This window comes from Pseudoliparis swirei, chromosome 8 (genome assembly GCF_029220125.1).
Source record: "Pseudoliparis swirei isolate HS2019 ecotype Mariana Trench chromosome 8, NWPU_hadal_v1, whole genome shotgun sequence".
In the NCBI taxonomy this organism is placed as follows: Eukaryota; Metazoa; Chordata; class Actinopteri; order Perciformes; family Liparidae; genus Pseudoliparis; species Pseudoliparis swirei.
Genome location: NC_079395.1, coordinates 17,296,896 through 17,322,250, shown reverse-complemented (window position 1 = coordinate 17,322,250; position 25,355 = coordinate 17,296,896). Strand labels below are relative to the sequence as shown.

Sequence of the window (25,355 nt, the reverse complement as noted above, 5' to 3'; positions counted from 1 at the left end):
TGTTTTCTGAGTGACAGTGTGTGTTACCTCAGTGTGTATTATCTCAGTGAGGGTTGTGCATAGTTTTTGGCTGCACTGAGCGTGTTTTGAGCCATGTGTTAAGAGTTGTGTTGCTTGGAATGAGTTTTGCAGGTGATGTGAACTGTTTAGCTCAGGTGACTGTTGGTAGTGCAGACTGTGGTTAGAGTTTTGCACATGTGACTCCAGTTGGCCCACTGTCGTTTAGCAATCGAAAAAAACTGTAATTAAACTCCGGTGGACGGACTATAAATGACGACGATGTTTTTTGTTTCAGTTGCTTGTTGAACGTCACCTGCCACGACACACTGTCCCTGAGTTTAGTGCCGGCTGATAAAGTCCAGCAGACTGAGGAGGGCAAACCACGAGGCTGAAGATCCGACTGTCCCGCATCCTCCTGTCCCACAACCAGCTGTTCCACATCCTCCTGTCCCACAACCAGCTGTTCCACATCCTCCAGTTATGTGGGACAGCCAGACGTCCCACATGTATCTGAGGGGAATGGGGACAGCGTGGGAGACAAAAGTTGGGCCCCCCCCCCGGGACTAGCTTGGTGGACGCGGGGATAACAGCTGAGAGAGAGAGAGAGAGAGAGAGAGAGAGAGAGAGAGAGAGAGAGAGAGAGAGAGAGAGAGAGAGAGAGAGAGAGAGCTAACAAGGGGGACAGAAGGCATGCGAGTGTCCTGCAAAGCACGGTGGCGGAGTGCTGGATGTTGGCATGGACCACCCATCTGTCACTTTCTCGCACCCTGCCTGGCACCGGCGGGTCACGGCGACGGCAGCCATGAGACGGATGACTAATCTTCCCGCGGTAATGAAGGAGACGCCACCCCCTGAATGCCAAGAGGGTGCTGATGACGAAGGGTGCACTGCCCCGCTGGCAACGCAGACATCATATGATGAATGGCATCCCCAGAACAGTGGCTGCTGCCAGCCCATAGTGGGCATGAGAATTCCATGAATCGAGGTCTAAAAGCATCGGCTATATAGTATTAATCCTGCATCTTTCTTTCCATGCACCTTGTGTGTATGTGTGTGTGTGTGTGTGTGTGTGTGTGTGGAGGAGGAGACAGGAAAAGGCAGAGCATAAATGGATCAATACATGCAACAACAACAAAAATAAGATTGTGCAAAATGTAACGATGGAAACATGTCATCCTGTGTAGGAGGAACAGAAAAGGACATTATTGGGTGATGCACGCGCTGCTCTGTAGCCGCACCAGTCACATCGTCTTGACTGTGTGTTGAGTAGCTGAGACCATGTCTTATCTCCACCTCATAATGCGCAGGCGTGATCCTATCTGAGCCTTGCAAAAAAAGAAGAAGCGTTTACCATCTGAACTAGACGTCGTGTGCGCTGCTCTGCATGTGGCGCACAAGCGACTGCTCCAAAGAAGAAATATACATATATAGCTGTATGTATATATTTATTTATTTATTTTGCAGATCGCGTGGACAACACAGCCGGGACATGCAGGTTTCACTGGCCGCTGATCTCTCCTCCGAACATCACTATTCAACCTGTGGATAGTGAGGAGCGCGCCCGCGGCCACCGGCCAGCTATCCGGTTATATCTGGGACGCTCTGCCCGCAGCCGGCTGTCCTGTGCGCGGCTTTTTTTCCTTCTCTCTTCTTCCTCTCCCGTTCTGCGTCGGCGTGGGATCCGCTCTTCCCTTCGACCCGAGCCGTGAGCAGGTATTCAGTTTATGAATGGCACTGACATGGAGGAAATACCGTTTCAGAAAGTCAAAACCAGGCGGAAGAGAAGTCACTGTCCGACGGGCATCCCCGTGACCACCATCGCGTGCGAGGACGAGTTCGACTGCAAGGAGCTCGAGTCCCTCTTCCAGAACTACAACTTGAAGCTGGAGCAGACGTCCACCCTCAAAGCCCTGGCGGTGCTCATCTTCATGTCCTCGACGCTGGCCGTGGTGGAGTTGCTGTCCGGCCCCAGCCTCACCATCTCCAAAGGGTCCCATCCGGTCCACTGCATCGTCTTCGTGTCCCTCTTCATCGTGACGAACGTCAAGTACCTGCAGGTGACTCAGCTCCAGCAGATCGTCAACCTGGCGCTGCTCTTCGGCTTCACCTTCTCCTTCCTCTGCTGCCCCTTCTCGCTGGGCGCCATGGGCATGGAGCCGCCGACGTCCCCGGAGCAGGGCGTGTGGCAGCTCATCCTGGTCACCTTGTTTTAGACTTGTTAGTGAACACACACACACATATAGATATATATTACAGTATATATAGGTAGAGCTCAGAAAGACTCATTTTGGAAATGGAACAAGGAAGACGGGTTCGTGGAGGGAGAAGGGTGGCAGGGAGAGGGGGATGCGTGGAGGAAGACAAAGAGCTGTTATTCCAGATGAAATAAGGGCTACACTTATAGAGCATGTCGTGAACCATGGTCTCTCATTGAGAGAGGCAGGTTGAGGCTGCAACAAAAGTGTTTGGTCACCACCCACATGACCAAATGTCTCTTTTGTGAGGACACGAGTCCAGAGGACTGCCAGGGATGGATCAGGCCCTCCAGAAGGTTCTTCCCCAGGTGGCAAGAGAGAACATGAGATGTGATGTTGATGACAACATGTGGCCTGATGCTAGAGAGAGGCAGTATTAGCCCCTCAATTATTTGTTCGAATTACAGTATGAACTTTTAGTTTCTACCTTTTTTTTCTCGTTACTGTAATTCCGTAAATTACTACAGACTATTGAAGCAAACTGCTCATTTTCATTTACCTTAAAGAATTGTTATGTTCTAAAAAAATTAATAAATCATGTGAAAGAATGTCTCTCTTTTCTTTGAAGAAAATATTACTTTGTTTGAAGTCACTGAAATTATTCAAACTGTAAAGATGAAAAGTTAGTATTTTCTGTATTGGTGTTTGATGCTCGTGTTTTTACTCTCAGTGTGTTCTGAGTGACAGTGTGTGTTACCTCAGTGTGCTCTGAGTGACAGTGTGTGTTACCTCAGTGTTTTCTGAGTGACAGTGTGTGTTACCTCAGTGTGTATTATCTCAGTGAGGGTTGTGCATAGTTTTTGGCTGCACTGAGCGTGTTTTGAGCCATGTGTTAAGAGTTGTGTTGCTTGGAATGAGTTTTGCAGGTGATGTGAACTGTTTAGCTCAGGTGACTGTTGGTAGTGCAGACTGTGGTTAGAGTTTTGCACATGTGACTCCAGTTGGCCCACTGTCGTTTAGCAATCGAAAAAAACTGTAATTAAACTCCGGTGGACGGACTATAAATGACGACGATGTTTTTTGTTTCAGTTGCTTGTTGAACGTCACCTGCCACGACACACTGTCCCTGAGTTTAGTGCCGGCTGATAAAGTCCAGCAGACTGAGGAGGGCAAACCACGAGGCTGAAGATCCGACTGTCCCGCATCCTCCTGTCCCACAACCAGCTGTTCCACATCCTCCTGTCCCACAACCAGCTGTTCCACATCCTCCAGTTATGTGGGACAGCCAGACGTCCCACATGTATCTGAGGGGAATGGGGACAGCGTGGGAGACAAAAGTTGGACTCCACCTCGGGAACTAGCTTGATGGACGCGAGGATAACAGCTGAGAGAGAGAGAGAGAGAGAGAGAGAGAGAGAGAGAGAGAGAGAGAGAGAGAGAGAGAGAGAGAGAGAGAGAGAGAGAGAGAGAGAGAGAGAGAGAGAGAGAGAGAGAGAGAGCTAACAAGGGGGACAGAAGGCATGCGAGTGTCCTGCAAAGCACGGTGGCGGAGTGCTGGATGTTGGCATGGACCACCCATCTGTCACTTTCTCGCACCCTGCCTGGCACCGGCGGGTCACGGCGACGGCAGCCATGAGACGGATGACTAATCTTCCCGCGGTAATGAAGGAGACGCCACCCCCTGAATGCCAAGAGGGTGCTGATGGCGAAGGGTGCACTGCCCCGCTGGCAACGCAGACATCATATGATGAATGACATCCCCAGAACAGTGGCTGCTGCCAGCCCATAGTGGGCATGAGAATTCCATGAATCGAGGTCTAAAAGCATCGGCTATATAGTATTAATCCTGCATCTTTCTTTCCATGCACCTTGTGTGTATGTGTGTGTGTGTGTGTGTGTGTGTGTGTGTGTGTGTGTGTGTGTGTGGAGGAGGAGACAGGAAAAGGCAGAGCATAAATGGATCAATACATGCAACAACAACAAAAATAAGATTGTGCAAAATGTAACGATGGAAACATGTCATCCTGTGTAGGAGGAACAGAAAAGGACATTATTGGGTGATGCACGCGCTGCTCTGCAGCCGCACCAGTCACATCGTCTTGACTGTGTGTTGAGTAGCTGAGACCATGTCTTATCTCCACCTCATAATGCGCAGGCGTGATCCTATCTGAGCCTTGCAAAAAAAGAAGAAGCGTTTACCATCTGAACTAGACGTCGTGTGCGCTGCTCTGCATGTGGCGCACAAGCGACTGCTCCAAAGAAGAAATATACATATATAGCTGTATGTATATATTTATTTATTTATTTTGCAGATCGCGTGGACAACACAGCCGGGACATGCAGGTTTCACTGGCCGCTGATCTCTCCTCCGAACATCACTATTCAACCTGTGGATAGTGAGGAGCGCGCCCGCGGCCACCGGCCAGCTATCCGGTTATATCTGGGACGCTCTGCCCGCAGCCGGCTGTCCTGTGCGCGGCTTTTTTTCCTTCTCTCTTCTTCCTCTCCCGTTCTGCGTCGGCGTGGGATCCGCTCTTCCCTTCGACCCGAGCCGTGAGCAGGTATTCAGTTTATGAATGGCACTGACATGGAGGAAATACCGTTTCAGAAAGTCAAAACCAGGCGGAAGAGAAGTCACTGTCCGACGGGCATCCCCGTGACCACCATCGCGTGCGAGGACGAGTTCGACTGCAAGGAGCTCGAGTCCCTCTTCCAGAACTACAACTTGAAGCTGGAGCAGACGTCCACCCTCAAAGCCCTGGCGGTGCTCATCTTCATGTCCTCGACGCTGGCCGTGGTGGAGTTGCTGTCCGGCCCCAGCCTCACCATCTCCAAAGGGTCCCATCCGGTCCACTGCATCGTCTTCGTGTCCCTCTTCATCGTGACGAACGTCAAGTACCTGCAGGTGACTCAGCTCCAGCAGATCGTCAACCTGGCGCTGCTCTTCGGCTTCACCTTCTCCTTCCTCTGCTGCCCCTTCTCGCTGGGCGCCATGGGCATGGAGCCGCCGACGTCCCCGGAGCAGGGCGTGTGGCAGCTCATCCTGGTCACCTTCGTGGCGTACGCGCTCCTACCTGTGCGCACGCTGTTGGCGGTCGTGTTTGGAATAATGGTCTCAATCTCGCACTTGATCGTGACCGCCACTTCTGTCACGGCGAAGACGCAGAGACTGTGGAGAACGGTGCGTATATATAGATATAAATAAATGGGCTAACACACGTTGTTGCGCCTGGTTGTTGGTACGTAACACACACACATGACACACGCACACACGCACACACACACAAAAAGAGCCAAGTTCAGCACCAAGGACAGCTCCCCGTGGTTGATCACGTGTAGCTCTGGGACAACACAGCTAAATCAAAAATAAGTGTAGACTACACTCGTGTAGTTACTGGTTAAAAAAAAGGGAAAAAACGAGCTGATGTCAACTCCAGAGGGCAAACACCACGTGAGAGGTGCTGCAGGGTTTGCTCGGTCACTTTTCCCATGCACCGTCACACCTGTGAGAGAGTCTCCATATCACAGAGGTTGAGTATAATAGTGTTGTAGCTGTGATGATGCACATGTTGTACCTGTAGCCTCCCCACCTGTACCCCCCCCCCTCTCTTTCTCTTTTTTGTTGGGGGGGGGGGGTCAAATGAATGAGCCAAGCAGTCTGCTTGTCCGTGACTGTTTCCCCTGGGATGTGATTCAGGCCCCAATGAGCGGCCTGGGAATCAGAGTGACATCTTGCTAGCTCTAGAAGTAGGGCAAACAGCGGGGAACGACACACACACACACACACACTCACAGTTCAGTTCAGTTATGGAAAAAGAGGGCATTTCCCAGCCGAAATAGAAATCGGTGCGCCACTCTCGGTGCGTTTATATCTCACACCCCCATGCAGTCACAATACTCCCACTTCGGACTGACTGTCATCAGGTGTGAGGAGGAGAAGATAAGTAACATCAGTCAAACCCCTCCGGATGGCGTGGGGGTGGTGTGTGTGTGTGTGTGTGTGTGTGTGTGGGGGGGGGGGGGGTCGGTGGTTGGCGGTTAGAAGAAGAAGAAAAAAACGTCTGCCTCCTCCGCGCAAAGCAATATGACACAAAGACTGTGCGCTTGGCGGGAAGCGAAATTGAGACGCGATCGGTTGATCGCACCCTCGCACCGTGACGAGCGTTATTGCCGAAAAAAGGAGAGTGTTTCCACCCGCATGCAGGGGGCTGTGTGAGCTACACCTGCATTGCCACGTGAAGGACACCGCTAGCTGCTCTACCGGAGATGGCTAATCCATTAAACCCAGAGATGAGCTGCGTGGCGTGACCCCGCGCGGCCCTGGGCTCTCGGCCACCCACCTCTCGGTCCCGGGCACTCAGCCTCAGCCCGCCCGAAATATCTCACAAAGCATGGAGCAGAGCGTGGGATATGAATGGGAAAACAATGTTGATATTGCTAGAGCCCTATACCCATCAGCTATCTGCTCTTGTTCTTTTTCGTGCCACGTTGTGCAGGAGCAACAGAGAGTTGGGAGTAATACACATGTCACATGGCGTTAGTTTACAACCTTGCATGTCTATAGAAACGGCTCGTATCGGACACTGAACAACCCTCGTATTAAATCCAGAGCACATTCACACGACACGACTATAAATAGTGCCGGAGAGTTTGTTTTATACCGTCGTCCGTTCACATTAAGCACAGCAATAATAGCCGGCCTGTAATAAAAGGCCTGTGGCGCAACAGAATGCGACAGAAAATCCTTATTTTTACATAATCAACGACAAATTAAACCGTTTCCTCGCTGTGGAAAACCACCAATGGGGGACGTAGACGTAGGAGTGAGTATGCAGCACGTTATGGTCAGTTATTGCTATCCGAGGGCACGTTGGGGTTCAGAGGAGTGTTCTACGCCACTCATTTCAGACGTCCACGTTTACTTACTGGAGGCCGTGAGGTAACTTGAGCGGCGTTGAACATGTTGATGTTCGCCGAGCACAAAGACAGACGGCTGCTGCCAAACACGCCATCCATTATTCATCGGACTGGGAAACGAGTCTGTCTGTGGCGAAGGGAAGTTTGTGAAATGTGACGGTGTGTATATCGCGTGGAACTTTTTGAATTTCTTTTTAATAAGTGAAGTGTAAAGTGATTTATTCTTGTTTTTTCCTTCTTGAGGTAAAACTGAATGGATGGATGGATAAACGCATGACTCCTCAAAGACATGGAGAGAATGAGTCCCTTTCATCTTATGCATACGACCACTGCCCCGAGGGTAGATCTGGTTTGGTTTGGAGACAAAGTCACAGCCAGATGACCCCAAAGAAAAGAAAACAACAACTCTCTTTTCTCAGTGAGCCGGACAAGGTCGGAGCGGTCACGCTGCTGTGCCTCCGCTGTGATGGATGAAGTAATGTTGCCTGCTCCAAAACCCTCTCACCCTTCTCTCGGATAGGAGGATGCCACATACACTGTGTGTGTGTGTGTGTGTAACAACAGTTACCTATAGGGATGGAGCCGAGCGACTTTAATCTCTTCAACACAACTTTGTTTATCTGTGTAAATAAAACCTACACACGTACACCTAAAATAGGAAAAGAAAGACACTGAAACGTCTGTTAAACACAGAACAACATTTAAAATACTACGTGTGGAATTAATCATAATAATATCAACAAAAAACAACAAATATCTAAATAAAAAATCTTCTAAAAAGACACACGCGATAGTGAAGCCACAGAAAAGCATAAACACGGGGACTTGAGGCGACCGATTTAATACTTAAACCTCTCAAAGGCCCTTTTGAAGTCCCTAATCCACAGTTACAGGACCTCGGAATGAGGGGACACCACCCTCGAGCAGCTCTTTCACTAAACACACACATTCAGCAAAGTGCCAACACACACAGACAAACTCGCCAACAGAATACCAATCAGATGGGTACACACGTCTCCTAATGAGCTCCTAATGCCGCGGGCGTGTCTGTACGACATCACTGAAACGGAGTGTGCTTCTCTCCCTCCGTCTCGCAGCTGGTGGCCAACACGGTGCTGTTCACCAGCGTCAACCTGTCGGGGCTGTTCGTGCGCATCCTGACGGAGCGAGCCCAGAGGAAGGCCTTCCTGCAGGCTCGCAACTACATCGAGGAGAGACTCCGCATGGAGGACGAGAACGAGAAACAGGTACGGGGCACCTGCATTGCTGAGGCTATACGCGGGTATAATTAGATGTGCACACCGCCCTCTCTTGTGCCCGTGAGTCACTTCCACACATTATTCTTTTCGGCGAGATTTCATACCTTTTCGTCTGGCACATTTCTTTTCGCTTCTAACACTTTGTCAGGCATGAAAACGGGTCAGGGGTGAAAAAGGTGAGGAGTATAGGCGCGACGGGGGGGGGGGGGGGGGGTGTGCTGCTGGTGGTGGTGACTTCCACGAACATCGATGTTGGACGTTGTTGGCGTGAACAAGTCTTCAAGTCTTGTGCTCTGCTGAGCCATGAGTCTGTTCCTCGAGTCTGTTCTGCCTCTACCTGGTTGTCACGATCTTCTATACCATACTGGTATATTTATCTATAATAGTAATAAATAAAATATCTGTATGGTTCACTTTTTACCAACTTTTTCAACACTTAACAAATGGCAGTAATATTAGTATTAATAGCCTACAGCAAGATATGAATGAAACTTCATGGAGGCATCATAGCATTGATCAATGATTATACACTTTGAGGCCGTTAGTATCTGACCAGAGGATACAGAGTTCATCAGGATGAGCAGCTGTAGAGTTACAGAACTTTACAGACTGAATTTAAACATTTCACTTCTGGCATCTTTTTTTATTTTTATTTTTAAAGCCGAAAATTCCGCCACTTAATGGCACTCGCTGTGAGCGCTGCGCGTGCAAACAGCTCGACACGGAGCAGCGCGTGCGCTCTGATCGCTCTTTTAATGAAGTATTGAGACTAAAAATATGCTAAATCACATCGCTCTTAACGTACGGGTACTTTGTTAGCATCGCTCCACCGTGCAGCGCGACAGCAGCAGAAGTAGCGGCTAACATTCAAGCTAACCTAAACCACCAATCGCTGAAGACATCTTGACGCTGATTGGCCAAGACGCGACACGTCCCATCAAAGATGTTTGATTGCGAGGAGCACCCACTCCACATTTTCTCCGTGTCCCACTCCAATCTCATAAACGCCGGCCGGCCAATTGACCCCCTACCCCAAAACAAAAACTCTTCGGATCTACACGATTCACGTAAGTCACCTATTTTGGTTTCAAAACGGCGAATTTCGCCGAAAGGTGAGGGATTCTCATGCCTGTTTGTCCTGTGATACCTTTGCTGTGTTTGACTGTATAAATGTATGTTTGAGCTTAATTTGATCTGCTCTCTCTCTCTCCCTTTCTTGTTCACACACACACACACACACACACGCACGTACGCTCACGCAGGAGCGCCTGCTAATGAGTCTGTTGCCCAGGAACGTAGCTATGGAGATGAAAGAGGATTTCCTGAAGCCCCCAGAAAGGATCTTTCATAAAATCTACATCCAGCGCCACGACAACGTCAGGTAGGACCCTCACATCGACACACCGAGCTCAATCCCTCCAGGATTCACTTAAACCAAACAGCACGTTGAGCCATTTGGAGATGTATACTCTCCGCATGGGAGACTTTCCAGCTGAAACGATGGAATCAACGCTGTCCCGATGCATTATAGGTAATGCTTAGGAAAAAGAAAAAAAAGAGGAAATGAATAACTTGACCAAACATGTCGTTTGGAGGGAGCACCGAGGTCTCCGCAGCGCGCCGTGATCCGACCCAACAGTGTCCTGGAACATTAACGCGGCCCCGGGCTGCAAAACTGAAATGTTTAATTCTTCGCCCTCCCCCCCCGACTCTCTCGTTTATTATCAACCCCCGTGACACGGTCTCCACAGAGGCCTTCTGTTTGTTTAATACGGGGGGCAATTTTGTGTGGGAAGTGATTCCAAGGAACAAGGAGCGAACCCAAACATGGTCGTGTTTTGGCTTGGCCATGGCTAATATGCCAGTGGGGCGGATGCCAAATTGTGGGCCATCACATCCTGGCAGCCCACGGGGGAAACACGGCGCTCTGGGTTAGATTCAGCAATGCTTAGCGAGGAGGAGATTCCTCTGGCACTTCTCCAGTGTCTCTCTTTGAGAAGTTACAGGAACTCTTATTTTCTCAGAAAACATCCCCTTTCCTGACTGCAAGACTCTTTTTTTTAATACGTTGAACACGCTGTTTACCAAATGTGTCCGACATTTGTGAGTGGACTGGCCCGCCAGCGTTTGAGCATATCTCATGTCTTTGTGTCGTTTATCTCGGTCTAATATACAACCTGCAGGGGAAGGGTGGAGGTATTCAGGTCCTCTACATCAGGGATGTCAAACTCATTTTCACCGTGGGCCACATCAGCATCATGGCCGCCCTCAGAGGGTTATAACTAAAACATATAAACTACTCCCGAACATATTGTTGAATAACTCTTTGCATTTGATTATTGTTTATTTGTGTAGAAATATTGTACATAAGAAAATGTCTCTAATATAAATCCATTTAATTTGAAACCTTCAAAATAAAAGCACGGGATATTTCTTACATGTCTTCAAGAAAAGGGAATCATATGTCTTTCAAGCCATCAGGGTCCACATAGAATTACGTGGCGGGCCGAATTTGGCCCGCGGGCCTCATGTTTGACACCTGTGGTCTACTTAGAGCCAGACAATATGGCCGAAACCCTGCCACATGTGTGTCTGCAGTACCCCTTTAAGCCACATGGGAGCTGCCGTCTGATAACTGTAACTATACTTATAACGTTAAATCGAATAGGAAACATTCTGATTGTTTCTGTTGAGAGGATGACCTGGATATGTTTTTAATTACGTATGAAATAATCAAACGCATATCTCTTCAAAATGTCTGCGTTGCCGATCCAAGATGATTTGGTAAAACATCGATATAATAATAATGATCGGTCATCGATTCTCAGCGTGGCAGAAGGAACGTTCACGAACGCTCAGACAGATTCGCTCTGAGGCCTTTTGAGAGCTCTCCACGTCAATAACAGAAACATTTGTCTCTAACACTGTTATATATAAAATAACCACATGGTAAATACTCTTCTCACTCCTGTTTGATTCAACTTAAACGTACATTTTCTCCCCTTATTATTGAAACTAGAAAGAAAAAATATATGTCCAGCTGTCCACTTACTATGTTGACTGTTTACATGCCAACAAACACAGAATGATCCCACGGTTCTTCTTCTTATACAATTATCACCATTACCACTCTTCTCGTTCTTTTTATTCTTCTTTTTGCTACATGACATTAGCAGTAAAGTAGCTTTTTAAATGCCGTAGCCAGAGAATAATCAAGTGTTTATAGTTTAATCGAACAAAACAAATCATCTTGGATCAAAGGATTTAATGTATTTTTTAAATGTAAAATCTTTATCTGCAATGTTGCTCCAGCACTCAGATAGACGGAGTGGAGTCGAAGTTGCAATAAATATCAGAACAATAAATTCACTTATTTACATCCTCTGCTGCAAATCCCCCCCCCCCCCCCTGCCGTTGACCTTTCGTTGACCTTTTCGACCCCATTTCTTTCACTCAAGCCAAAGCACTACTTTCCCATTACCTCTCTCCTTCATAGTAGCCTCCTCCTCCTCCTCCTCCTCGTGCTCTCGGAGCAGCGGGGATGCTCGAGGAGAAGACTTTGTTTAGCCCCAGGATTACGTAGCTACAGGGGATTAAATGCAATGGAGAGTAAATTCTGGTTGCGTGCGCTGGTTAAATATGGAACATCTCGGTGGAGCTCGGCTGATTGCTTCTGCGCTCCTGAACTCCTTCAGATAGCGCCTCCTCCTCCGAGAGCGATCGAGCCTGGATGCGGACGTGATTTATGTGATTCGGGTGGACTGTAATTAGAAAGTAAACAGTGTGGCGCCCATTGTGCTCTTGGTTTTCTTCATTATGCTCTGAGAGTGCAGTATTTGATCTGATTAAAACCGGCCGCAGGGATATTGTAGTAATCACTCACGGAAGAAAGACAACACGACAAGTAACAAACGGGAAGTTTAGTGAACGCGATATGTGGGGTATTACAGCCTCGTGTTGACATAAACACTTTCATTACAGTAACTGCTGTGAACCTAAGCTGAACGTTTATTTACCATAATTCATTCTGAATTGTTTCCTATACGTCAAGTCACGTCTTTGACATTATTTTTTATTTATTTATATGATGAATAAGGTGAAAATAGCGATGGATTACGATTATTTTAATATTTTCAATCAGAGCCAGTCTTATCTCTTACACAACACAAACACGCACCTTCACCGCTCTTCGTTGTGCATTGCCGCCGTGTCTATTTATAACGCGTCATTGCACGCCCCCCCCCACACACACACACACACACACACACACACACGCACACACAGAGCACATATATAGACACACCAAATGCGAGTAAAACCGCATTGAGATTAAAAATCTTGAGACCTGGACAAGACATCAACATATGAAACAAAAACACAGAACAAGGCGAGTTAAAATAAACTAAAAGTTAAGAGACGGTGACATAACAGGGTTCATTTAAGATACATTGACATTTTTGGGAACCTGCCACCATTTCTTAACATGTTATATTTTAAAGTAAGTAAAGAGGTTGTATAATTAAAAAAAGTACAATCATTAGCTGGATGAAAAAGAAAAAGAAAAAAAGAGCAGCCACACCGTATTTGTTCTCTTGTTCATGTGTTAAAAATGATCTCTTATAAAAACAACAACAACACATCCGATACAAGACTGGAGGACTTCATTCCGGATGCATTTTCCTTAGTCCCCCCCCCCCCACACACACACACACCACCTTCCCCCTCCCACCCTGCAATGAAGGCATCCCCTTTATAACATAAATGTAACGTTGCTCCCTCACACCATCACTATAAGAAGTTGTACTTTATATCCGTGTCGTGAGCATCGTGCACGGTGTCGGCCCGACGTCAGCACATCCACGGCCCACGCGCCGCGGCTCCACGGGGGCCCATCCGGACTTAACCCGTGAGCTGGCTCGCGTCCTCCTCTCGACGTGATTAAATTGAGAGCCGCGTCTGCCAGAATAGCAACAGTAATGCCCCCCCACGGGGGGGGGGGGGGGCAGGAGATAATTGAGGGAATAACTTTCCCGCGAATACATATACGTGCCATCGGAGAGGTAACAATGGACGAGGGAGGTCGAATTAGACACGAGATGACGTCACCGCGGGAAGAATCATCAAGTAGGCCTACTACGTGGCTTGGTATTGTGAATGGAGATGGCACAGCAAGCTGAGTTGGGGAGGAGGTTCTGACTCTGACCAGAGGAGATGGTGCACTTACTCGTTTTTGCCGGAGGACATTCGAACTCAGATCCGAGAGTTTCCGTCTGCGATGGCCGCCCTACTCAGGCCCGACTCATAAAGACTAGTGTCTTCGAGCTGGGAGATTACTCACTGGCATCTTTTCCTATTTCATCTGCAAAGACCATGTCAAACCTCTCTGGAAACACTGCAAATTCACGTGTGTATATTTTCCAAGTGGCTGTTTAAATTAGACTATGCAGATATATATGTACAATATAAATGTATATCTATATCAAAATGCAGTGGAGTAGAAAATAAGACCCAGATGCTTGCCTTAATATCTGAATGCTCAGCACACTCCCCACAATCATATTTATCTTTATGATTTATTCCACCTGCCCTCCCTCACGTGGAAACGGCTCCTTATTACCAAGTATATTCCTGGATTCATGATGTGCTGAGTCGGACAAGTTCCTCATGTTCTGAAGGTTTTTAATCACAAACATTTGAACATGCAGTTACTAACATACTATCTGTGGCTTATTTATAATTCTTCAGATTTCTTTTGACCAATATTCTATATATATATATTTTAAGATAATCTCGGGGTTTTTGTTCTCTCTCGCCTTTATTACAGCAACAGATCAACAGGAACAGGGTGAGAGAGACAAAGGGGCGCGTTGGAAAGCCCCCTGACCCTGTCTGCCCAGCATGCGTCACATTAAAGTAGAGACTATAGAAGGTGTGGTTACAATGAGGGGAACATAACCAAAGTTCACGTTGGGTCGCGGGGAGGGTCCGGCCCTCAGAGGGCTCCTCCCTGCTGCACGGCAGGCCCGCTTTGTGCAGCGTGCACGACCTCATGGAGGAGCGTCACGGCGACAAAACCTGCTGAACAGACTGCTTTCAGGGTGTGTGTGGTTTAGCACCACTTCAAAAGCAAAAATACCTACCTATTATCTACCTATCTATATATATATACACACATATCTATCTATCCATCCATCCATCCATCTATTTATCCATCTATCTATCTATTTATCCATCTATTTATCCATTTATCCATCCATCTATTTATCTATTTATCCATCTATTTATCCATTTATCCATCCATCCATCTATTTATCCATCTATCTATCTATTTATCCATTTATCCATCCATCCATCCATCTATTTATTCATCTATCTATTTTTCCATTTATCTATCTATCCATCCATCTATCCATCTATTTATCCATTTATCTATCTATCTATCTATCCATCCATCTATCCATCTATCTATTTATCCATCTATCTATCTATCCATGTATCCATTTATCTATCTATATATCCATTTATCTATCTATCCATCTATCTATCCATCTATATCCATTTATCCATCTATCTATCCATCTATATCTAAACATTTATCCATTTATCTATCTATCTATCTATCTATCTATCCATCCATCTCACTCATCAGCTTCCAGTCCAGCATAACGCTCAAGCCACTACTCTGGTGCTTCTTTTGGTCTTTTAGAGGGATACGTACTTGAAAACCATAAAGCAAGTGGAGAGGCCACTTGAGCACCCCCCAACACACACACACACACACACACACACATTACAGGGCTCGGGATCATCCTAAAGACGACTTCCATCTCGCCTGTGTAATATTATCACACGAGAGCGAGAGAGGGCGACGTAATGCTACTGATGTGCTATTTTTAAACGCTCTGAAATGGTTAGCGTAGTTCAGTCCACGCGAAGACACAGAAATGACTTGATCGTCTCCTAATGTCGTCCTTCCTCTCTTCCCGCAAACGGCAAAATAAATAGTTTTTAAACGCACATTTTGAACGAAATGAAGGTTGATGTTACGAATCAGCTTGTCTGAGTTTACATTTCCAGGTCTTTGAAGAGAGCGCCAGAAGGCTGGAGACGTCCAGGGTGTACATTATCATCGTCAGTTCAACTTCTAAGACAAGGTTTACGAGGAACAGTTTTAGGATCCGGAAACAGGCATGAAAACAAATACCGCCGTGTTAGCTTGAGGGATTAAATGACTGGGCATTACCGTAAAATCTATTTGGTGTTCTTCCAGCGCTTCGCTTTATTTTTGTAATTCACTTGAAGATGCCTCGGCTGCATTCATGCACTCATGTCTTTCCGCGGAGATGAAACCCACCAACAGTGTCGGCTCTTTGCACAGTTTGAGTGAATTCAAGTGTTTACACTGGCACGCCGTTTACGGTTTTCAACTATATCCGTCTGCTTACAGATGGTTGCCGATCAAAACGACTCCCAAAAGTGTAATATATGTCCCCCCTCGTTACCGTGACATCTGCGAGGCGACACAAGTGACATTTCGCAGCTCCGCGTTAAGACATCCGGGCCTCTGTCACGCGGCGAACACGCCAGCCCACATGCAGGCGACCGGCGGCCGTCACATGTTGCACAGGACAGTCAGAGTACGATGACTAATCCCTTCAGGAGGGTGACCTTTCCTCCACAGCCTGGTGTCAAGTTACAATGAAACATGATGAATATGATAATCAGCGCAAATCAGTCGCGACACGGAAGAAGAAAAAACTACCGACCGTTAGAATGCAATATTTAAAGTCTACCTGATGTTTAACATCTTTTTGTGAGAGGGAATATGATCTAAAATAATTTCCTGTCTTTCGAAAGAGGGTGAAACTGTTTTGGGGAATGGAACGGAGACTCACTTGCTAACGACAGCCAGGCGGCAACCTCCGAGGTTTGAGGGGTGAAACCAATGCTGAAGTGCCTTAAACCTGTATTCTCTCTAACGGCCAGCAGGGGGCGACTCCTCTGGTTGCAAAAAAGGAGTCTGATAGTCTAGAACAGGGGTCGGGAACCTATGGCTCGCAAGCCATATATGGCTCTTCCGGTGACGGCATATGGCTCCCAGACAATTTTTAGTTGAAAAAAAAAATCTCCGCCCGCCCCCCTGTAATTTTCTCTATCGCACCAGATTACAGCAGAAGTAATTTAAGGTCCCTTTTCTTAAAGACATCTTTGTTCTTTTATTAAACTAAACGTCTGTTATTGATCGTATCTACACACCAGCATGTCATTTCTGTCTCTACGCGTCGCGTTAATACTTCTCGGCTCGCAGTCTCGAGCAAAAAAAAAGTCACCTGCACCCCCCCCTCATGCAGCACCAGAAGTCGCATTAAAAGCAAGACATATTTCATTTATTATACGTTAAAAATACTATATGGCTCTCAATGAAATATATTTAGAAATATTTGGCTTTTATGGCTCTCCCAGTCAAAAAGGTTCCTGACGCCTGGTCTAGAATCTACAAAAAAAAAGACTTCTCACTTGATTTACTCCCTCGGTAAATATTGTCAACGTGCGCTTACGGTCTCAATCGCTAGCTTCAAATCTTCTTTAATGCAGCGTGATGTTCATTTTGTAAATTGTGGAAAGAATAGACAGTAAAGCCGGGTGTGCCTCAGGGCGTGGCGACCTTGCGATTGACAGGTGGCTACCACGGAGTTGTCTGTTCTGGGAGTCATCCGTGTTTTTCGTGTCTCAACTCTAAACCCTTTCACAAAGTGTTATCATCTCGTGAAAGCTATTAGTGATGTTGTTGTTGCCGTGCTGAGGTCCATCCTCTGCGGTCACTTCTGGAAACGAAAAGCCAAACAGTCCAATGGATGACATCATGGTGACTACGTCGACAACTTATACATCCCATACGCACTGATCCCCACGAACGGGGATAATAGGCGCCGTCTCGAGACCTGGCTGATAACTGATAATTATACTTTTTTTGACATTGCGCTCCTATTTTAACCGGCACAGCTTTTTCCTCCAGAGTTTTTCATAAGTTCAGAGGCTGGGATGGCGCGGCTGTGTCCAGTCGCCGTCGCGTGGCAACTCGAGGAGATGTGCGCTCTTTTAGTTTTTGTGTTTATTTTTAATATTTTCTTTGCCACAAACACATCGGCACTAACAACATACGACCGCAGCACACTTTTGGACATAAACTTTTGCGCAAAACAAGGGTTTTGTCCTTTTTTCCACTCGATCCAGCGTGGCGGCAGAGATCGTGCAAGCGAACCACAACAACAGCAGTGGAGCCGCTACTACGGGAGACGAAAAAAAAATCGAGGAAACGGAGCGAAATTGAACAGACTGAGAGTTCAAGCCCACCGTCCACCTTTGCCCAGCATCCTTCTTGCTAACGTCCAGTCTCTGGAAAATAAGATGGATGATTTTAGGGCAAGGATCAGATTCCAACGGGACATGCGGGATTGTAACATCTTTTGTCAGACGGACACTTGGCTGACACGCTGGCCGGACCGAGTCATATGTCCAACCGAGTCCTTCTCTGTTTTCCGTGCAGACAGAACGGAAGAGTCTGGTAAATCTAAGGGTGGAGGGTCTGCTTCATGACAAACAACATGTGGTGCGACCCCAAGAACATTAAGACTCTTTCGTTCCTGCTCGCGAACCTGGAACATCTGGCGATCTCATGCCGTCCATTCTACCTTCCCGGAGTTCAGCTCGGTCATCACCACAGCCGACATTCCACCACAAGCGGACACCGACGTAGCACTATCGGACCTACATGATGTGTTATGTCGGCATCAGAACAAGTAGTATCACGCGGCTGTGGTGGTGGCTGGGGACTTTAACAAGGCAAACCTAAAAAAGTCATGCCGAACTTTCACCAGCACATTCGTGTGCTACCAGAGGAAAGAACGTTGGACCACTGCTATACGCCATTCAAGAGAGGCTACAAGGCTGTCTCTCTCCTCCGTTAGGAAATCAGACCATGCCGCCATTTTTCTGCTTCCGGAGTATAAACAAAGGATGCGCGGAAGCGGTAGTGACGAGGACGTAATGCGCTGGTCTGACCAATCAGAGGCTGACCTACAGGACGCTCTGAGTATCGTCGAGTGCGACAAGATCCAATCCAGTTCCAGTGACGTCAGCGAGTGTGCGGAAGTAGCACTGAGCGTCATAGCAACACTAGCGGACACCATCGTCCCCACGGTAAAGTTAGGGTCTTTCCTAATCAAAAGCCGTGGGTTGATAGATCCAGCCGTGAAGCTGTGATCCACCGTACTGCTGCCTATAACTCCCGTCCTGTCTCCGGCAACATGGACGAGTACAAGGCAGCGGTCTATGGACTGAGGAGGGCGGTGAAGGACGCCAAAAGGAGGTACCGAGACAGAGTGGAATCACAGATGGAGCAGCGCGACACCAGGCGCCTATGGCAGGGGCTACGGACTATCACAAACTACCAGAGCAGACCCCGCAATGGTGAGTGCCGACGCATCCCTAGCGGACGACCTGAACTCATTTTATGCACGGTTTGAGGCTAGCAACAACAGCGCTAGCTCGCCGGCTAACAACAACACCATTAGCGTAGCCGAGGTGAGTTCCACCGCTGGGGATGAACACACACTCTCTGTGACCGAGCACAGTGTGAGGAGGGCTCTGTTGAGGGTGAACACCAGGAAAGCTGCAGGTCCAGATGGCATATCTGGGCGAGTACTGAAGACCTGTGCTAACCAGCTAGCTCCAGTGTTCACCACAATATTCAACCTCTCCCTGGCTGAGTCCGTGGTCCCCGCCTGCTTCAAGAGATCCACTATTGTCCCTGTGCCCAAGAATGCTTCTCCAGCATGTATGAATGACTACCGACCGGTGGCCCTCACCTCGGTGGTCATGAAATGCTGAGAGGCTGATAAAGGACTACATCTGCGCCTTCCTCCCTTCCTCCATGGACCCGCTGCAGTTTGCTTATCGCCCAAACAGATCCACGGATGATGCTGTCTCCCAGGTACTGCACACCACACTCTCTCATCTGGACAGCCAGAGGGGGCTATGTGAGACTACTGTTCATTGATTATAGTTCAGCTTTCAACACCATAGTCCCTCCAGACTGGCCGGCAAGCTGATTGAGCTGGGACTGAACACCCCTGTGTGCTTGGATCCTGGACTTCCTGACCGCCAGGCCACAGGTGGTCAGGGGGCAGACACACTCCAAATCCCTCACCCTGAACACAGGATCCCCTGTCAGGTGCGTCCTCAGCCCCTACTGTACTCCCTGTACACACATGACTGTGTGGCCAGGTTCAACTCAATACCATCATCAAGTTTGCGGATGACACAGTGGTGGTGGGCCTGATCTCCGACAACACGACGAAGGCCTACCTGGAGGAAGTTGCTGATCTGTCACTCTGGTGCCAGGACAACAGCCTCATCATGAATGTCACCAAAACTAAGGAGCTGATTGTGGACTTTAGGAAGGTACAACAACAGAGGACGTACTCACCACTGGGGATTAACGGGACTACTGTGGAGAGGGTGAGCGGTATAAATACCTGGGAGTCCACATCACCGAGGATCTGACATGGTCAACAATCACAGACACTCTGGTGAGAAAGGCTAGGCGCCTCTACCACCTCAGGCAGCTGAGGAAATTTAAAGTTTCCCAGAGGATCCTTCAGTCCTTCTACTCTGGAGCTGTAGAGAGCGTCCTGACAGGAAGCATCACAGCCTGGTTTGGCAACTGCTCCGCTCAGGACAGGAAGGCTCTGCAGAGAGTAGTGCGTCGGCTGAGGCGCACTATTGAAACACACTCCCACCCTGCAGGACTTGTACACCAGGAGGTGCAGAACCAGAGCCGCAGGATCATGAAGGATCCTCACCACCCCAACAACAGACTGTTTCAGCTGCTGCGGTCAGGCAGGCGCCTCCGTAGTCACGCTGCAAGAACAGAGAGACTGAGACGGAGTTTCTTTCCTCAGGCCATTAGGATTGTGAACTCCGACCTCACCAGGACCCCCACATAGACCCACACAACTGCCCCTCTTAGGCACACACACACACACACACTTACTGTAAATATTGTGTTGTTTTTTATTTGTAAATAGTGTGTACTTGTTGCCCTTGCACATTCCTGCTGAGCATTGCCACTTTCATTTCACTGCACACCCTGTGTGTGTATGTGACAAATAAAACATCTTGAATCTTGAATCTTGGGGCGGTTACTGAACAACGACGTTCACAGAGAGGAGAATAGAGCTGAAACAAGTGGTTTTAAAGACCCTGGACACAAAATTCTCTTTTTAGAAGGTGACAATAATATGGATTGCTCAACTCTTTTGGATCCCATCACACCTGAATAACATTTGTTTCAAGCTACAGTTCAAATCTTTCTAGATTGAAGTGATTGATATTGATTTGAAGAGTCACATTTTTCAAAAGCTTTCTTTTCGTGTATTTAATTACATATTTTACTTCATTAATTAAGAGCGTATGTATTATTTACAATTAATTGAATTCAATTTTAAATCTGAAAATAAATATAGCTGCGATATTCAATTAAACTTTCTTCACTTGATTCGACGCTGACTACACGCTGATACCACGTTACTTCAATAAATATGGCACTAAACCACAGTTAGACACGATGGAGGTGTTAGCATGAGGGCGTTCTCTCTAACTAGACCTCGCTGGATATTGATTGAACACCCCTGCACTAGACGTTAGCTCCGCTTCACGTTGCTCCAACGGCAGCGCGTTCCACACACACTCTAGCTCACGCGAGCCGCCATTGCCCTCTCTCTGTTCTTCTTCTATCGTCCAGTTGCGGCGACGGGAAATAACCGGCGTCGGATAAACCCTCGGGCACTGAGTCGGCGTCAGCGTGATTCCAGTGAGGACGCCGGAGTAACTAACATGCAGAGTCATGAGCAACAGACGGAGGCCTCGGATCACAGATGGGACTAACGGCTAAAAGAGGCGGTGAACAACATTAGCCCCCACCCGAGCCACTTAACTGCTCGCGTGGCTCTTGGAACTGCAGTGATATCAATAACTATTTTAGTGCCCGCCTACACAGATTTACCGGACCAATTGCATTACAGCGCCGACAGTCCCAGCCGAAGATCCGTGCCACCTGGAGAGCATTACTGTAGGAGGTGCTATCGCTGCAGAGGAGTCAATTATTTCTAACGTTTCTCCTTCTTTTTTGGGGGGGGTAATTGCGATTAAAATAGAATAAAAGTTCGGCTCAATTTGAAACCTCGAGCGCTCTCGGTTCGACGTGGCGCCTGTGAGAAAGGAGACGAGGCGCCTCGGCGGTTGCAATGCATCCCAGATGGCGGCTCCTCGCAGGACACGTCTCCACCTTGATCCCCGCGAGGACGCGCGAGCTTCTATTTCGAGTCGCTCCGCTCGACTGCGCTCGCCAGTTAGAGAACGAAGCACGCTCCCTCCTGCTCCCTCTCTCTCTCTCTCTTTTTATTTCTTTTTGCTGCCGCAGGTCATTAATTTGAATGTTTGATTGGCTTCCGGTAGGAAAAACACATTATCGTAAGAGAACGTTGAAATTGACTTGAAGCTCTGGCTTCCTCGATGGCATTTACAAAAAAATCCTGAGAGCTAATCTGACACCCAATAACCTTTTTTCTCTCTCCTCCTTCATACACGCGGCTATAAATAACCTGCTTTGACTGAAACGCTTCTCTCTCTCTCTCTCTCCGCCACAGCATCCTGTTTGCAGACATAGTGGGTTTCACCAGTCTGGCCTCCCAGTGCACGGCCCAGGAACTGGTCAAGCTGCTCAATGAGCTGTTTGGAAAGTTTGATGAGCTCGCAACGGTGAGTTAGTTTCCCCTTCCTTCAACACACATCCCTCAGTTACAGCCACTGCTAGCATGGGAAGCTGCTCTTTTTGCTCGTGCTGCGTCCAAACTTTGACAAGTTGTTTGTGTGTGTGTGTGTGTGTGTGTGTGCTTTGGCCGTAGGCCTCTGGCACATGCCACTATTGTACCAGCTTAGCATTATGTCACTGTGAATACTGGAAGCCCACATGATGCTTAATATGATTACCCGGTGCTTCATTTGAGGAAGAGTTGACAGACCTCTCTAATCTGGGCCAGATTTACCCGGGGCTAAAACTCCGCTCGTCACTCGCCGTGTGAACGGACTGAATGAGGGGACCACTCGAGTCGTCCTTGTCCCAATGTCTCTGTCCGCACGTCGGGAGAGAGAAAAGAAGAAAAAAAAGGTTTACAGCTCTCCCATCTGTCAATATTGTCGCTCTTTGTGATTTCCGTGTTGAAAAGCCGCTCAACTTTTGCCACGAGTTTGAGCGCTGAGGTTAATCTCGACGCTCCCGAGTGTGATAATCGCCGGTGTGACAAGTAAACCTCTGAATGAAAATGCCACAGGTACCTCAACGTTTTACTGGAAACGGCTCTGATTGGAATCGATCACACCTCCAGGACAAGGTTCACGGTTTTTCATTTGCCATTTGTGCCTAGGCCAGCAGTCCAGACACATTGGAATTGTTTTGCAGGGCTCTCCGAGTCACCAGAGGTACAAACACACTTTAATAATGAAAAATATAAAAATACACACTGTACATAAGGTGGTAGAATATACAGTGTTAAGTACAGTTTTTAAAAAACAGGTTATCAACATAAAAAAGGAGAGGGCAGAGGTTAATAAATAGATAAATAGGCTGGTGATGAGTGCTGTTCATAGCTTGTGAAAAGAAAGAGGGGGAAGGGGACAGTTATATGGGGATATTGCATATTTTGAGAGGTTTGGATGACAGGTGGGACATCCCTCCTTCTTGGACACTGGAAATCCAGTTGACACATATATTTAGAGTGGTGAGAAGGTTGAGGCCCTGAGCCCCCGCAGATCACCCTGCCACAGCCTTATCGACGTGTAATCTGGCCTCTATTACTTACACCATGCCCTTGTCGAATCCATTAATCCACAGGATTCCAACGAACCCTTTTTTTTGCTTTCATAGAAGGTTTTGCTCGGGAGCGTCTATTTTTAACTTTATTTGTTTTACCGGCTACACAATTTGATCCGACGAAGAAAAGTCTCTCGATCTGACTTGTTATTGTCAAATGATTGTCGTTGCATTCCCAATTAGTCTCGGATCGGTCGCTTTATCCAACTCGCGCTGATTTTACACGACAGCTGCAGTCTGTCTTCATCCTTCGGAAAGTTGCGTTCTGGGATTGCATGCATGCGATAAACACACACTCACACTCACACACACACACACACACACACGCTCTCACTTTCAAGTCAAGTGATGTCAACAAGTCGATGCACTTTACATTTCAAAGATGCTGCAATTCATTTAGCTTCAAATTATACAGTTTCACTTCCATCTCCCGGAGTCGTTTTGGCTCGGAGAACGGCAATCTTGAGCTGCGTCTGTTTCATCGCCGTTATGATTGGATGCGTCTCGTTCTTCGGGTTACAACCCAATAGATCGGTCTGATCTCCGCGGCTCGGCTGCCAGCCGGGAGCCTCGCGCCGCACTAAACACGCCGTACCCGGCCATGAAGCTTGTCATCAGATGTTCTGGCCTCGCCCTGACCCAAAGCCCCTCTCATTCTGATCCACTTTGGCAGGAAGTGGCCGTGCCGGTGAGTCACGGCTGTGGTTGCCGTGGCCGCGTAGACGCTTCTCGTAGTCAGAGCAGGCGATGCCACATGGCCGCCGGGCATCATCTCATAATACCATTCCAGCACCGTCCCCACACCACCTGTCCACTCTTTGGACTTGTCAAGCTGCATGGGAAGTGGGCCAGGAACGCCGTGTACTGCTAGGGTGTTGATGTAGTGGACCGAGTCTCCTCTCCTCTCCTCCTCTCCTCTCCTCAACCAATCCGACTTTATACAAACATAAATGAAGATAAGCCTTTTAACCTCAGGTAGCAGCTTCTGAACTTTAACACATTATCACTTCCACAATTAATAGACATTAGATTAAATTGATTTTCTTTTACATTTTTGAACAGTCATCACTAAAACTCACAAAAGAAATGCACTATTGCTGTTTTTTATTGTTTACCTCCCCTGTGTCAAAGACACGGGTGATGCTTTTAGTAAACTATTACGGTGTTCCACCTTCCTCTATATATTCTGAGCTGTATGCAGCTGAGAAAAAGCTGCGGACAAAAGACTGAAGCGTTATCTCCTGTCGTCGCCATCTTGGCAGCGGCCACTTAAGTCCCGGCTAATCCAGAAACCGGCAAAGGGGCGGGGATTACGTAGGGTGACGCAGCAAAGCAGACGGACAGCGGCCAGCTGGGACGCCATCCACGTGCTGCGGAAAGCTGCCAGTGCCAGAGTTATGCCTTTCACCCTTAATATCATGTAAAGAGGTACGTTTATGTAAATACACCCCCGTACAGTTGTCATGAACTAGCTATAGGGACCAAAACCATGTTTTTGGTTCCAGGCTATCTCAGGAACTGGAGTTTTCGATAACTTTGGTTGCATCCGTGTAGCAGCTCTCACGCCGTTACCCGTGGGTTTCCCCCAAAAGCACCAAGGATCAGCCATGACCAAAAAGGATCCGTTTGACAACATATTCTTTATTGTGTTTCACACACCCCAGAGCAGACCGCAACACTGCGCCTCTGCTCACTCTCCTGCTCCACTCTCACCTGAGAGCTTTTATGAGGGCGGCCTCGGCTGCTGACTGATTGCCAATCACCAGCAGCCGAGGCCAAATTGGAGACAGCTGCCACAATCAGTAATCCAGTCGGTGCCTTCTCAACATTTTCCTCAAGCACAAGCGTGTTTCTGACCAACTAAACCGAGCTAGTACTTTACAGCTGGCTCCGACTGTTGCTGCTATCAACCTGGAGGAAGGTTGAAAGGAGCGATTTGAATTGTTTTACTGAAAGCAGGTAATGGGTTCAAGACTCTCTGAAGTTTGAACCTTCCCTGAGCAACATCAACATGTCTCGAGGAGCAGGCAGCAACCTCAGAAAAGAGAAGCA

General features: G+C 47.8%; 1 protein-coding gene across 5 annotated transcripts in view; it reads left to right on the top strand.

Moving 5' to 3' along the window:
• The first annotated feature begins 4,434 nt into the window (after positions 1 to 4,434).
• LOC130197934 (adenylate cyclase type 1-like) overlaps positions 4,435 to 25,355 on the top strand; it is a 51,172-nt gene continuing 30,251 nt past the window's right edge. For 3 of the 5 annotated variants that reach the window (XR_008832547.1, XR_008832546.1, XR_008832548.1), the window contains exons 1-4: positions 4,435 to 5,376; positions 8,210 to 8,359; positions 9,634 to 9,752; positions 22,081 to 22,192. Coding sequence is in view for 2 of the 5 variants with exons in the window: in XM_056420920.1 (XP_056276895.1) it covers positions 4,768 to 5,376; positions 8,210 to 8,359; positions 9,634 to 9,752; positions 22,081 to 22,192 (990 nt within the window). In the remaining 3 variants the exon portion in view is untranslated. The remainder of the gene's footprint in view (positions 5,377 to 8,209; positions 8,360 to 9,633; positions 9,753 to 22,080; positions 22,193 to 25,355) is intronic. The other 2 variants (XM_056420920.1, XM_056420921.1) reach the window with 2 other exon arrangements.